We start from the raw sequence: 14,091 nt of genomic DNA, 5'->3' as shown, positions 1-14,091 counted from the left end.
TGAACATAATTTGAGGAAAGCTCAAGGAATTTGTTTTCATAATCTTTTTCATTAATCCCTGCCTTTTAAATGACTGGGTTTTTTTTTCCCCCCCTTAATCAATTACTTAGCCTTGCTTCAAATTGATTTGTTATAGTTAAGGATTATAGTTAACCTAGTTTGTTTGTTTCATTTTTTGAGACAGGGTCTCGCTTTGTAGTTCAGGCTGCCCCTGAACTGTGTAGCCCAAGCTTGCCTCAAACTCATGCGATCCTCCTGCCTCTGCTTCACCATGTGCCACCAAGCCCAGCAGTTAACCTAGTTTTGAATTTAAAGCACTGGGCACTTTCTAGCTCCCCTGTCTTAATTTGAACCTTTCCTATTTGATGTACAGGCAGCGCCTCTGAAGTGACACCTACTGATTTTTTTGAAAGAACAAAAAATATATTTCTGTTACTGTTCTAAACTACACTACACAAAAGAATTTACAGCAGTGTTCCAAATTGTTACATAATCCTTTCAATTTCACTATGACGAGGTTCCTGAAAATTTTTTTCTTTTATCAGATTTTCTTCATTCTCACCATAAAGATAGTAGTTCCAGTCTCCAGGCAAAGCCTCCAGTACCTCTAGATCTGTGATACAGTGCATTTTTTGATCCACCAAAAATTGTGAAAACACATACATGCAAAGATTACTGGTGTGACAAAATTGCTTCTTTGGTGGAATTTATCACCAGTCTGAGCCTCTTCCAAAACACTAGATTTTTAAAATATTAATTAAAGTTCGAGGGATTCAGAGAAACTCTTAACTCCCACTGACAGGGTAAATATATCAGATGAGTATAATTTATTATGGAAAGCAGGGAGGTCAGGGCTAATTTTTAAAAATAATATGCTAACCTAGGAAATATTCTGGGGATTTAGATGATACAGACCAGTGGCTTTTAGGATAAACGGTTAAAAGACTAGCCTTTCAAAGTTCATTTTTTGAAAATGCACTTTAGAACATTTTCATTTGTAAAGGTTTATTGTCTAAATATGGCTTATTTTTATAAAAACGTTACTTGGATGTTGCATTTACTGAATTTCAGTTCAGAAGAGGTTCTAAGGCAATTCTACAGTTGAAAGCAAAAAAGAAAAAGTGATATGACTATGCTTTCATATTTTGCCTACTTGTGAAAAATAATGAAGTTCTACTAGAGATCTGTTCAATACTAACTGTCTTTCGAACATTTTCTCTTAACACTAAAAATATATAAATCATTTACATAAAAGTAAATGCAAAGGAAGGCACAGCTGGTTATAGTGTGTATATAAGCACAGTTCAGCATATGCAGAAGTAAAGAAAAAAGCTTCACATCCTTATTAGTTATATTGAAGACATTAAGAAAAGTTCTTCACTGTCAACAGTGTTCAACACTTAAGAGCTAAGAGGATATAAAAACAAAAACATTAAAATCCACTTAATGCAAAACAGATTTTCATATATACTTGAATATATAAAAAACAGATTTTAAAATGCTAACATAAATCTAGACTATCCATGTTATGAAAAGTGCAAACCAAATTAACAGAGGGTTTCACAATGTCCTCGTGACACAGGTAAACTAGCCCATGGGGACAGATTTCATTCATCAGTTAATGAGTCCTTCGTGGTGACCAGACAGCATCAGGATTTCTGAGAGCTTGAGGAGAGCAGTACTGGAGAAGCAGCTCTGTCCAGCCCGGGGAGTGGCACCGGCATGTGGCCATTGAGCAGTGTGGGGAACTGTAGGTGACAAGAGAGTAGAAAGATCAGCCCTGTAAGTCCTCACAGGGGTTCAGTTCTCGCATTGCCGCTGTGATGGGGGTCGGCTACCAATCTGCTTTACGGAATAGCTGGAAACCCACTACAGCCAAAAGAGGGGCAGGCCCTGAAAATGTCCTAGTCATTCTGTATGCTCCGGCTAGTAGGAGAAAACGCTAAAGCATGCTGTGTTTTTAAATGTTACAATCTATTTAGAATTCTGATTTGCACTGAGAAAAAAATTTTGAAAACCAGCCTCTACATGACTCTCTACACCAATTTCTAACCCTATATTTTGAAATTTGCCATTGGTTTTCCCAAGTACTACAGAAATGTTTCTCAGTAACTATTAAAAATTAGGAATGTTTTTATCTTTTTAAAAAGATTTTAAATGGAAAGAATATGTTTATTTTGGAGCTGAAAAAAGTATTCTTTCTTTGATAATATCAAGCTGAACAGACCGCCCACTGGTGACAAAGATTAAAATTAATGTCCGTGTAGTTGGCAAACTGAGAAGACCAAAGAACAGATATAAAGGTATGTGCTTGGATAACAAGTTTTAGGTCTGAAGCAAATGTGTCAGCCACACTCCCACCTGAACAGTACTAGGGCCTCCTTTTAAAACACGACTACTTGCAATTCCATTTTTTCATTGCCCAGGATGATTGATACGTGTCAGAATCTCCTAGGCTGTCTCCTAGTTTAATTCCTATTTAGGTCACGTTAAGTTAAATATTAAACCTCAGCCTAAATGTCAAACTACCTAGCCTGGCACAAGTCAGAAAGTACAACAAATATTTGTAGAACAAGTAAATATATTTTTGCAATTTTCAAACTATTTCAATAACTTACATTTAATGCCTTATTGTTTACCAAGGGCTATCTTGGAATCAGAGCTATAAAGTAGGTTTTCTTATTCCCATTTTACAAATGAGCAAACAGTTCAAATAAGTTCTGATTACCCAATGGTCACAGCTATAAACAACAACAACACATTTGAGTCTGATTGAAATCATTCTGTACTAAGCCGCCCAACTTCTTAGTAGTGTTTGTTTCTTTAATAGTTATTGGTATAGCCAAGGTTTTGTTTCTTTCCAGCACTTTGGGATTTTTATCTCTTAGGGAATTTTATCCATTCCAACTATATACAGTCTATGTTCTTACATGTGAGCCCATCTTTGCTCCTAAGCACTTTTCCCACTAAGAGTGAACAGCAGAAGAATTCAAGCAGGTCTTGAATTTTCACTCTTTCATGGAGTGTACCTTCTCCTTTTCTTGGCTTTGCCCATCTTATTGGTGCTTTCAAAAGAATCCGCGTTGGTTTTGTTAGTCTTCTCTGTGTTTTAAGATACTGATTTCCGCCCTGGCTTTTTGCTGGGTACACTTCGTGGTCACAGGCTCTTCATGAGCCTGGCTTTTTTCTGCTGTATTTCTTAGGCATCTTTACTGGCTGTTCTTCCACTATAGCTCTTAAATTGCATCACTTCCCCAACTTTTGTCCTCTGCTTCTTTTCTCCAATACCGTATCCGCTCTTGACAGCCATTTTCATCTCTGATGATGTCTCCGACCAGTGCTTCTTCCCCACCAAACCTGTCTTCACTGGTGCTTTCTCTAAGTCAGTGATGGTGGTGGCTAATACAAACTGCACTTGAATCGGGCCTCCACCTCTTCTTAGCGTGATCTTGGGCAACCTGGCAGCCTCCCTGTGCCTTAGTTTCCTCATCTTTAAAACAAAACTACTGGGCAAGCACTAGAAGTAGCTTAAAATTGTCTGGCACCCACAAGATCCCAACAATGAATGTAACTGTACTGTGTCCCTAAAATGTACCAATAAACTCAATTAAAGCTGAAAAAAAAAATTGGCACCCAGCGTGCCCTCTGTAAACGTTAACTACTGTTATTAATGGCATTTCTCAGCTTTAACTGCTTTATCTTTCCATTTTCCCAATTTCCACTGTTCCTTCTCAAGCCTAACTCAAAACCTTCTTATTTCCGATAGGTCTTCGAAGTGTTTCCTGTGTCCCTCTTGTAAAGATGACTGTCCCTTCAGTATTTGAAGTGTAGTCATTTTCTATCTTCCTGCTCTAACTTTTCATTTCTTTCCCCTCATGGACAGCAGTGATGCTTCTTTAAAAGAGAGATCTCTTCCTCTTCTCTCCGTATAAAAACCTTTAAGGACACTGAACAACAGATTAAGGGGGGCAGGTCCTGAGCACTTTTCAAGGCCCACAGCTGCTTTTCCGACCTAATCTCCTATCAACACGTCTCTTCCTGAAGAGACTTCCACATTCAGACCATCCCGATCCATTAGGTACTAAACCATGCTGTCCTCTTATTGAAATCCTGCCCCTTCTCAGGGGGTGCTGCTTCTTGGAGTCTGCATCCAGTCTGGCTAGTAAAAGCTGCTCTGTCCCTGGGATTCCTGCAGCACTTTGTTTACTCTTCTGTTGGGGTATTGTATCTCCTACAGTCCCTCCCACAGAGCACTGCAAATATTTGCTGTGTTAGAATTGTTGAACTAGAAATTAATGCTTTCTTGATTGAAAACTTCATTAGCTCCAACTTCAAAAGTTGGAGTGGAACAGATCATCAGTCCTGTAGATAAGCTCAAAGTGCCAAACAGACATTTTACTCTATTTATACAGCAGGGTCATATATTCACACTCGGTCCATTGTCTTGGCACCTGGCTTTACTCTGTCAGTCAGAAATGAACGTCTCCCAGACAGCACAGCACCTTGTCTTTCTGTCCTCCTTCAGAACTCTTCAGTATCAGCTAAAACAATTTTATCAGAGGGTGTTCTGTGCAGAATTCCCCCGTGCAGAATTCCTCAGCTGTCCACTGTTAACCTTGCTAAAGATCAGAGCAAAAAACCTGCCCACATAACTGAAAATTGCTGTAGGCCAAGACTATTTTTCCCCCTTCCATCAACACATAGCCTATGTGACAGGTGTGTTATTTTGAAGTAAAATTATTTTTATTGGTTTAAGGAGGACACAATAGTAACGAATTCTGAAAATCAGTTGTAATGTCTAATCCCCTCCCCCATACCAGGGATGGAACTCGGGTCCTTGTGCTTGCGAGGCAGGCCGCGTGTAATGTCTAATCTTAAAAATCAGGAAATCTTATTCCTCTTATGGTGTTGTTTACCATTTTTAAAACTTCTGCCTTCAAGTTTTACCATACTCATCTGCTCTTTCTCCACTTGATCTTAGCCAAAAGGTGGAGAGATTGATCTGCTTTCTCACAGGAAGAGTAACAATGTTTTAAGAGATTGAAAGTGTTTCCCTTAGACTCTCAGATCCAGTCACAGAAGGCCTGGGGCCATCCAGACCCCAGACTGGTGGAATCCTCCCAGCCCCTGTTATATTTTCATTGGCTCCAGGAAAGAGACCAGATCTCGTTGGTGAAATTAAAATCGAAACTCAAAGCTGGCAGCCCTTAAATGCAGTAATTTATTCTAAACGTAAATTAAGAACCATTCACTGGTCACAGTGGTTCTCAAAGTGTGGTTCCTGAACCATGGCTGTCAGTAGGAGCTTGAATGAACTTTGGATCAGACCCTACCCCAGACTTAATGAGGCAGAATGTTTGGGATGGACCCCAGCAATCTATTTTAACACATCATCCAGGTGATTCTTTTGCAGGCTAACTTTGAGAACCACAGGTAATGTACTTGGCCCAACTCCCAGAAATCCTAATCATGTGTAGAATTACTGTGGACATCAGCCACACTTACGTGGGAATAACAGACTACAAAAATGTAGCATAATTCTAATAGCTTCCCATGGCTTTCCTAAGAAGTCTCCAAGCTGTGCACCAATCAGGTGGCAGAATTACCAATAAGGAGGGAGGGAAGAGGTCGTCAATTATTCACAGATACCTATTACAGAAGCTCGTGCCAGAGTCTAGACCTGTGCAGCACTGCAGTCCTGTCCCGAGGAGCTTACTATAACCATACAATGCCTTTCTGCTCTACTTACTGCTAGAATGAATACTGCTGCTCCGATCTTAAGACATTTAAGAAATGAGGTCTTTTATCTCCTCTCCAAAGCATCAGTATTCCTATTCTAAAACTTTCCAAATATGACATCTGCTTGTTGCTTTTTTCAGGCTATCTAATTTTTGCTTCCCTGCTCAAGTTAAACAGAGGTTAAAAATCAACATGCTGGCTGTGGATGACCATAGCTCGATTTCTTGGGATGGGAATAAGGACCAAGGAAGAGAATGAAGCCTGATTACTCCAGGGATATAGCTGCATCACGACACCTTACCTCAGCCCCGCTAGGAAACCAGAGAAGCAAGAGAGCAATCCAAACCTCTTCAGCACCACCACTGTTTCAGTGAGACTAAATCCCAGCCTGTCCACATGCTCTGCACAGCGGAGGTACTCAGCAGATACCGTGACAAGCAAAAGCACCAACTCAGAAGATACAGAGACTTGGTCTTAATTTTTAACACTTACCTTTGGTTGACCTCTCCTCACAAATGCTTTGAAACGCTTTCACTTTGACTCACCAATACTTCCTAACACCATTTGTTTCCCAAGCAATGTGCTGGATGCTGGGAGACAGCACAGTGGACAGGATACAGTTCAGGTCTCCTGAGGAGCCACAGTCTAGTGGAGTCTGCCAGCTCTTCAGGCAGTCATAATAAAAAGTGCTAAATGCAAATACGCGGAGTGGGGGGGGGGCGAAAGAGCAGCCACCCTGGGGCCCTGGAATGCAAGGCCAATGAGACAAAGCAGAGTTAGCTGGAGGGGGAGCTGGCTTCATTCCTGCCCTGCTTAGGTTGGCAGTTACGGACTTCCGGTGTCCGAGAGAAACTACTGATATCACGAGGGCAAGATCTAGCGTGGGAATGAATAAGGAATGTTCACCTCAGAGTTCTGCAAGAGAAAACAGCTAAGTCTCCATTATTTTTAACTGTATGCCCTGAATACTATTTTTTTTTTTTTAAGAGAACAAGAGAATTTGATTATGACTTGTAGAACTATGCAGGAAACTTTTTCAGTCCCAGCATGGAGATATTGTTCACTTTTTTTTTTTTTTTAAGAGAACAAGAGAATTTGATTATGACTTGTAGAACTATGCAGGAAACTTTTTCAGTCCCAGCATGGAGATATTGTTCACTTTTTTTTTTTTTTTAAGAGAACAAGAGAATTTGATTATGACTTGTAGAACTATGCAGGAAACTTTTTCAGTCCCAGCATGGAGATATTGTTCACTTTTTTTTTTTTTTTAAGAGAACAAGAGAATTTGATTATGACTTGTAGAACTATGCAGGAAACTTTTTCAGTCCCAGCATGGAGATATTGTTCACTTTTTTTTTTTTTTTAAGAGAACAAGAGAATTTGATTATGACTTGTAGAACTATGCAGGAAACTTTTTCAGTCCCAGCATGGAGATATTGTTCACTTTTTTTTTTTTTTTAAGAGAACAAGAGAATTTGATTATGACTTGTAGAACTATGCAGGAAACTTTTTCAGTCCCAGCATGGAGATATTGTTCACTTTTTTTTTTTTCGTACCGGGAATTGAACTCGTCCCTGTGCTTGCTACGCAAGCGGTGGAACCACTGTGCTAAATCCCCAGCCCAACTGTTCACTATTTTTATTTCTCATTTTACTTTGACTGAATTACGCATGTGAATAGCAATACATCGATTGGCTAATTGGATTAACATTTTAAGGTCTTATTAAGAGCTTTTATAAAAAGTAAGTTTTCAAGTTTCATCTTTTCCTTAATAAATCTCCAGTTTTCATAATCAAATGAGAATATCCAGAACGCTTCAAGAACTAATGGTTGGCTGGGGTTATGGCGCACGCGGGTAACCTCAGCCACTTGGCAGCAGAGGCAGGAGGGCTGTGAGTTTGAGATCAACCTGGATGACCTAGAGGGACCACATCTCAACAAAACATAAACAATGACCTCACTGTTCCATTTATGAATATCTAAGAGGACTACTCCACTTCTGCCCCCAATAAAAGCGTCTTTCTGTAACGGCGGGCATCCCCGTTCCAAGAAATTCTGCAAACTTAACATGTTAACCAACATCTGAGCCTCTGCAGGGTTTAGGGAAAAGATACCCCCTGAAAGTTCACTTCCCAACGCTCACCTGGAACAGCGTGTTTGGCCCTTGCAGCCTGGCGGGACTCAGCGGGGCGACTGGACTAAGGCTGCTCCAGAAATGTATGCTGGAGAGCAGTGGGCTCGGGGTCAGAAGCAATCCACTCGGTGTCTGGGAAACAGAGCAGACAGACAGATCTTGACAGGGGCTCTCCTGACTCCAGCAGTGATCAGCGGGGAGCCCCCGTCTCAGGAAAACCAAGGCTGGAACCACTTTCACTGTGATTTTCTTCAGTGATTATTTTAATCGAAGTGTACCAAAGAAAGGGGTTTTCACGAGTGGCCTTTCCCGAAACATTCTGATGGGAAAATCAAGTTGGTAGCAACTTTTGTCCAAATGGTTTTGTCCAAATGGTTTCTTTAACTCGCTCCCCTCCCTGCTCCCATGTAGTGTGCATGCCAAACAAGTTCCCACAAAGGGTCCTCCTTTCTTAATCTAATTATTTTCCTAAAATGGGCATTTGTTACTTGGGTGACAAGGGCTGCGCACCCTTCTGTTTTTAAATGGGTTCTCAAGCTTCTCTCTCATTATCGAGGGCCTTTTAGTAGCCGAGACGCTGCTGGTAAAACACACTATGGTGGTTTCTTGAGAAGCTCTGAGCTGGGCTTTGCAGATTTCGCTGTAGATGTGAGCTGATGGGAAGTCATCTTCCCGTCACGGGGACGGGGTTCTTTCTCATCGGGTGAGGTGTGAAGCCAGCTCGCTGGTGTTCCCTGGACAGTGCCAAGACCTACACTGGCATGCACACACCCAGCGGGAGCCCCGGCCCACAAGCCAGCCAGGAGGCAGAAGAAACAACTAGCTCCAGACGGTCATTCTGCAGAGGCAAACCCCCCTGGGCCAAGGGGGTTTGTGACGCCAGGGAGCCGCTGTGTAAGAAGCGAAGGTGCCCACAGTTCAGGCTGCACCATGGTGGATGCTTGAATGTTATTTTTCACCAGGATTGGCCTTGGCAGCTTCACTAGTTATCAAGAGTATTTGGGCTTAGTCCTAGACTGAAAGGCCTAGGAGAGAAACAGGGGAATGGAGAGAAACAGGCAAAGGTATTCATGCTGGGGAATTCTGAAAGGTAAACGTGTACCAAGATACTTGAGCCTTCAGTTCCATGGCATTTCCTACACACTGGATGGCCTCCAAGGTTACTGGGATCAATACGGATTTGAATGAGCCCTCCACGTGTTCTCATCCAAGGTAATTTCACAAGGATGCCAGGCCCATCTGACCTCATGGTTAAGGATTAGCAGCTGAGCGTGAGATCTGCCAGGGCTCCAAGCTCAGGAACATGACTTACGAGCTAGGTAACCTCAGGAAAACTACGTATGTCTCTATGCCTCCGTTTCCCAGTCTGTAAAATGGGGACACTAAGAGTGCCCGTGTTTCTGGGCTGCTGGGAGATGACCTAAGATTATGCTCTGGCCCACAGAACTGCGCAACAAGTATTAGAAACTATATTCATTCTACTCAACAAATGTCCTTGAACAAATTAGTAATTAACTAAAAGTACACCTAACATACTAAATATAGTTCATCTATTCATGGGAGACACTTGCAGCTGTAGATAGCAAAACAGATGGATTCGCTGAGTCCTCCTTACTTTTCCAGCTCTGCTCAGCTGTGTTAGGCTCAAGCTCCAGGCTCAGGTGAGCTGAGAACTAACATTTGCAAGTCACTCTGGGGCTAGGTTCCCATCTCAAAGTGTCACATTAACATTGAAAAGCCGGTAAAGGTGTGTCAGAGTCTGAAGAGACGATCATTTTAACCACAAAACACAGCTATGAGTCGGATCTCTTATCCAAGGCCATAAATACACACCCTTTTAAATCTTCCAGGCCATATGTATGATTTAGAATTTAGATTTGCATAATCTAAAATTTGTACCCATATCTGGATTTGAGATGTTTGCACATTTGTTGCCCAGGGATACGGGATGTACTCAGAATACAGTGGCCTTCTGTTTCTCCTGGTTAGCATGTTTGAAATGTCTTCTATAATATATGCACATAAACACTGCAAAATGACTTCATCTGCTCCTCTCCCTCCCGTCCCTTACTCCCTCCAGATCCCATGGTCTTAAAGAAGGAGCTGTTTGGTTACTTTTTAAAGAAAAGCTCCTATAAAGGCTGCCTTGGGTTAGCTTCAGGACAGTGTGAACTTCTAAACTTGCAGAGCCGGGCAAAGAGGGCTGAAGAATGAAGCCACAGGCAAAATCCATCCTTTCCCTCCAGTTGGGCGCCCGGATGCCCAGGGCTGCCACAGCAGGAGAGCCGCCCGAGGGCAGTGGGCATCCACCACCAAGGAGGAGGACTCTCCTACCGGGATCTGGTTTTTGTCTTTCTCACTTAATACTGACTCCCCTACGAAACTCCACGTGTGCGCTCTAAGGCGAGCTGCCTCCTCTGCTGTCCTCATCCGGACCCTCTGCCGGCTCACGCCCTCCAACCACCCTCTCTTTTCTGCTTCTGCCTCCCTTTACCCATCAAGATGCCACCTCCTCAAAGGAGACTTTCCTGATGCCCCCGCAACCAGATGAGATTTCTCTTTTTCACTGCATCTTTAGAACTCTGTGTTAGCATCTTTCTTCTTAACATTTAATGCGTTCTGCCTCGTGTTATGGTAATCTGAGCATCTCCCCGATCCTTTTTCTTTACGGTGTTTGCTCATCTTTACTTCTTCCGTGGTTCTCAGCCCCTATCGATGAGGATAAAAGCATGTGCAACTCTAGTTGTGTCCTGTCCCCTTGCTGGTCACTGGTCGGACATGTCCATCTGGAGTTCCCTGCCATTCAGAGTTGAATTCATCACCTCCTTTCCACATGCGGTGTTTACGTCTCTTCTGTCCACTCTAGCAGCATCTATGTCGCCCTTCAACACATACTGATTGAGTGTCTGTGGAAGTGAGCTGGATGCTTAGCCCTCCATCTCCCAAGGTGCTTCTCGGTGCAGCCTAGTTGACCCTCACCATGTGCCACTGTGTGTGTGTGTGTGTGTGTGTGCATGCGTGTGCACATGCATGCATGCACCTTGTTATGGCAAGGTTCCAAGGTCATAAAAATAGGCACCTGTGCTAACCTGTGTCTTGCAAAACATGAATACAATAATTATTTGCTGACTGATCCTAATAAGGAATTTTTGCTTCACCTGACAGACACCTGTAAAAGCTATCAATTTCCTGTCAAAATAGTCTGAATTCCTCAGGCATTTTTCCGAGTCCTCCATAATTTGGTACCATGTATTTCCCCATATTCTTTACTTGCTCAACCTCAACCTGTAAGTTCATGAGAGCAAGTACTATGTCTTTTCTGCTAACCTCTCTATCCCTGGGGAGCTAGCAACTACCTAGCAATTCCGTGATTTTCTCCCAAATGAATTGATATAAAGTGGGGGGGGGTGTAAACTTGATTGGCTAAAGAGGATATGAATGAATTACCCTACAAGAAGTAATTGCTGACTACTTGACTGGATGATTTGAGATCTTGGTAAATCATTCAGCCTTTAGGAAAAAGAAAAAAAAAATCAAAATGTCTATTGAGCAGGTTGTACAAACATTTCTAATCTTAAACTCACATGGATGGCAACAGAATCCATGAAAATGTCACCTTGGGGTTAAAAATAATCTCAACTGAAAGGTGACTATTAATCTCTAAAAATTCCTAGAGTTGTCATTCAAATTAAGGCATGGTTTTAAGGACTGTAAGAGAGGAACAGTCTCCCTCAGAAGTTCTGGATCTTAAGGAAAAGAGGACAGAGTAGAGAGGCTCGCAGAGGTGTGCGTGGGAACAGAAAGTGATGGGGGACCAGGCAATAGACCCATGAAGGACAGAACAGGCAAGGAGAGGGGTGAGGAGGGGACCCCCAGGTGGAGAGGCAAGGGCAACTCATAGCCAGAGGAATCAAGAATCTTGCCTAGAAGGACATTTTCTACAAAGAGCTCCAAGAAGGACATCCATAGGAGGGTCAGGGTGGGGAGAGCTCAGGAAGTGGTGCATTCAGAAGAAAGCTGGGCTGCTTCTTTCCCTTTGAAAACAATAGCAAAAGATACAATAGATGAAAACCCACACCAGAGCTAAGCAGGATGCTCTATACCCTGACCGCTCCTCACCACACACATCCAGGTTGCTCCAGATTCCCACTTTCTGACTTTGGCTCCAAGCTGCTCCCCCGGCCCCTAATAAAGGATGGAGGTGTCATCATTTCCAACCTCAGCAGCTGTCTGCATTCCATTAGCACCGATCCAGCTGCTGCTAACAAAACACCCTGGGACTCGCACACTCAAGACTCCCTGTGCCCACGCACATCCAAGTCCAGCATCTTACACAGCACAAGTAAGATGAACACGGTTCTTGGCAGAAATAAGGAAATAGTGAATTCACTTCACCTCATTAAGGTAAGTGGTGACAGGGACTGAACAGAAAAGCGGAGGGAGAGGGAGAGACGATACCAAGATAGAAAAGACACCAAGAGCTGGATGTCTCAGCTGGCACTTCTCAGACTGCTGTGGTGCCTGGCCAGGGCCCAGGAGGGCTTCTCATGCTGGCTTCTCCCCATCTCACTTTCGGTAGTTTGTGCCACAGTCTCGCTCTTCAGCCAACAGTCCGATATGACCATGGCAGTCACACGGCGATATCCTCGCTCCTTGGTACCTGGTGGCTGTTGTGTTCAAATGTTTCAGTTCCTGTGCAGTCCTGTGTTCAAGGAGTCTTTGAGTGACCTCCCTGTCTACATCAATAATCTTTGTTTAGTACAGTGTCAAGATGCAGCAGGTGCACCACAAATACTTCCGATGAAAGTGATGGCTCTGGGATGGGGAGCTGATGGTGGTTTTCTGTGCATATCCCACCGTAGATCAATATTTCAGATCTTAATTTGGGGCCATATGCTGTCTGTGGTTTCATAAGGCCACTGGAGAGAACCAGAACTGTGTGACATGGGTCTGGCCAAGACTCCAGTGTCCTCCTCCCTGCCTTGTTTCTCTCTGGGAATACCTGATCTCGGGAATCTCGCTTCCAGGCTGTGGAGTCAGTATAGCAAACCTTTCCCTGCTTCTAAAGCTAGGCAAAGTCTAGAGGAGCTGCCCGCTGGTTCCGAGATGCCCTGAGCCTATAGGATCAGACGGCACACAGCTGGCTCCACAAGAGAAAAGCAGCATTTCTGTGGCTGAAAGAGGCCACGAGCCACCCCTGAGAACCCGCTGTCAGGTCAGGGTTCCCCCACTTAGCCCCATCAAGGGGAAGCCAGTTCAAGTTCACAGCATGCAGGTCTAAAGCCACAGGGCAAATGCAGGCCGATGTCCTCTGAGACCGACAAGGCTGGCATTGGTCCCCACTGTGCAGGCTCAGAGAGAAAGCAGACACGAAAATGGAAATCAGAGCTGGCGGTGGCCTGGCTTTAGACCCTTCTCAACCTTACCGCTGTAAACAGGCCAGGGCAGGAGCTGCTCAGATTATCCCGCAAGCCACCTCTCCAGTTACTGCCCTGAGCCCCCACCCAGCCTCGGTGGTCCTGTCACAGGAGTCTCACCTCCCTTCTGACCTGTCCCTGAGGCCTCGGCCTCTGTCCTAGAAGCCCTGAGAAGCCGTGGGTCGGAAAGTGGTAAAGAACAGTGGAGAGCTGCTCTGCAGACCCAGAGTGCATTGCAATCAGGGACAGCTCTCTCTGTCCCAGTGAGGGGAGCCGGAAAGCGCTTCTCCTACCTCCTAGCAGTGTGACCTGAACAAAGGCCTCCCCGCCCTCTCCTCATCCCGGTGCCTCATCCCCTTGGTACGATGATGGGGTAACAACATCTCCACCACTGGGCCGCTGTGACAGATGCGGCTAGGCCCGGGAATTGTGAGGAGAGGGCCAGCCACACACAAGAGCTTGATGTCTGCTGCTGCTGCTGGGTGGGAGGGGGCAGGGAGGGAGGACACGGACACTTCCGGCTACTGAGTGCTGGGAGCTGACACACACCACAGCCTTTGTCCTCACCACAGCCAACAATGCCTACAGTCCCACTCCTAGGAAGCTGGCCAGCAGGAGCTGAATCCAGGTTCACATCCCCAGAATCAAACTCCAGCACTGCCACTAAACCACAGCCAGTACTCCAGGCCAAGCGGAACTGTGGTTTGCTGGCCTCACTTGGCCTTTGACCTGCAGCTGTCAGCTGGACCAGATGGGGTCCTGTGTGTTTTGTTTTATTTTCGGTTTTTTTTTTTTTTTTTG

At 44.1% G+C, this 14,091-nt stretch overlaps 1 protein-coding gene across 2 annotated transcripts in view; it reads right to left on the bottom strand.

The window, feature by feature from the left end:
- Positions 1 to 220: 220 nt before the first annotated feature.
- The window catches only part of Elk3 (ETS transcription factor ELK3), a 53,946-nt gene continuing 40,075 nt past the window's right edge, over positions 221 to 14,091 (bottom strand). Inside the window, exons 4-5 of one of the 2 annotated variants that reach the window (XM_010629165.3) lie at positions 7,883 to 8,005; positions 1,485 to 1,748 (exon numbers count right to left, since the gene is read on the bottom strand). In XM_010629165.3, coding sequence (XP_010627467.1) covers positions 1,650 to 1,748; positions 7,883 to 8,005 — 222 coding nt within the window. In that variant the 3' untranslated portion in view covers positions 1,485 to 1,649. Of the gene's footprint in view, positions 1,749 to 7,882; positions 8,006 to 14,091 lie in introns of both variants that reach the window. The other variant, XM_010629166.3, reaches the window with a different exon arrangement.

This window comes from Fukomys damarensis, unplaced genomic scaffold (genome assembly GCF_012274545.1).
Source record: "Fukomys damarensis isolate Sample0158 unplaced genomic scaffold, DMR_v1.0_HiC HiC_scaffold_15, whole genome shotgun sequence".
NCBI classification, from domain to species: domain Eukaryota; kingdom Metazoa; phylum Chordata; class Mammalia; order Rodentia; family Bathyergidae; genus Fukomys; species Fukomys damarensis.
The sequence above is the reverse complement of the archived record's forward strand: the minus strand, read 5'-3'. Positions and strand labels throughout refer to the sequence as shown.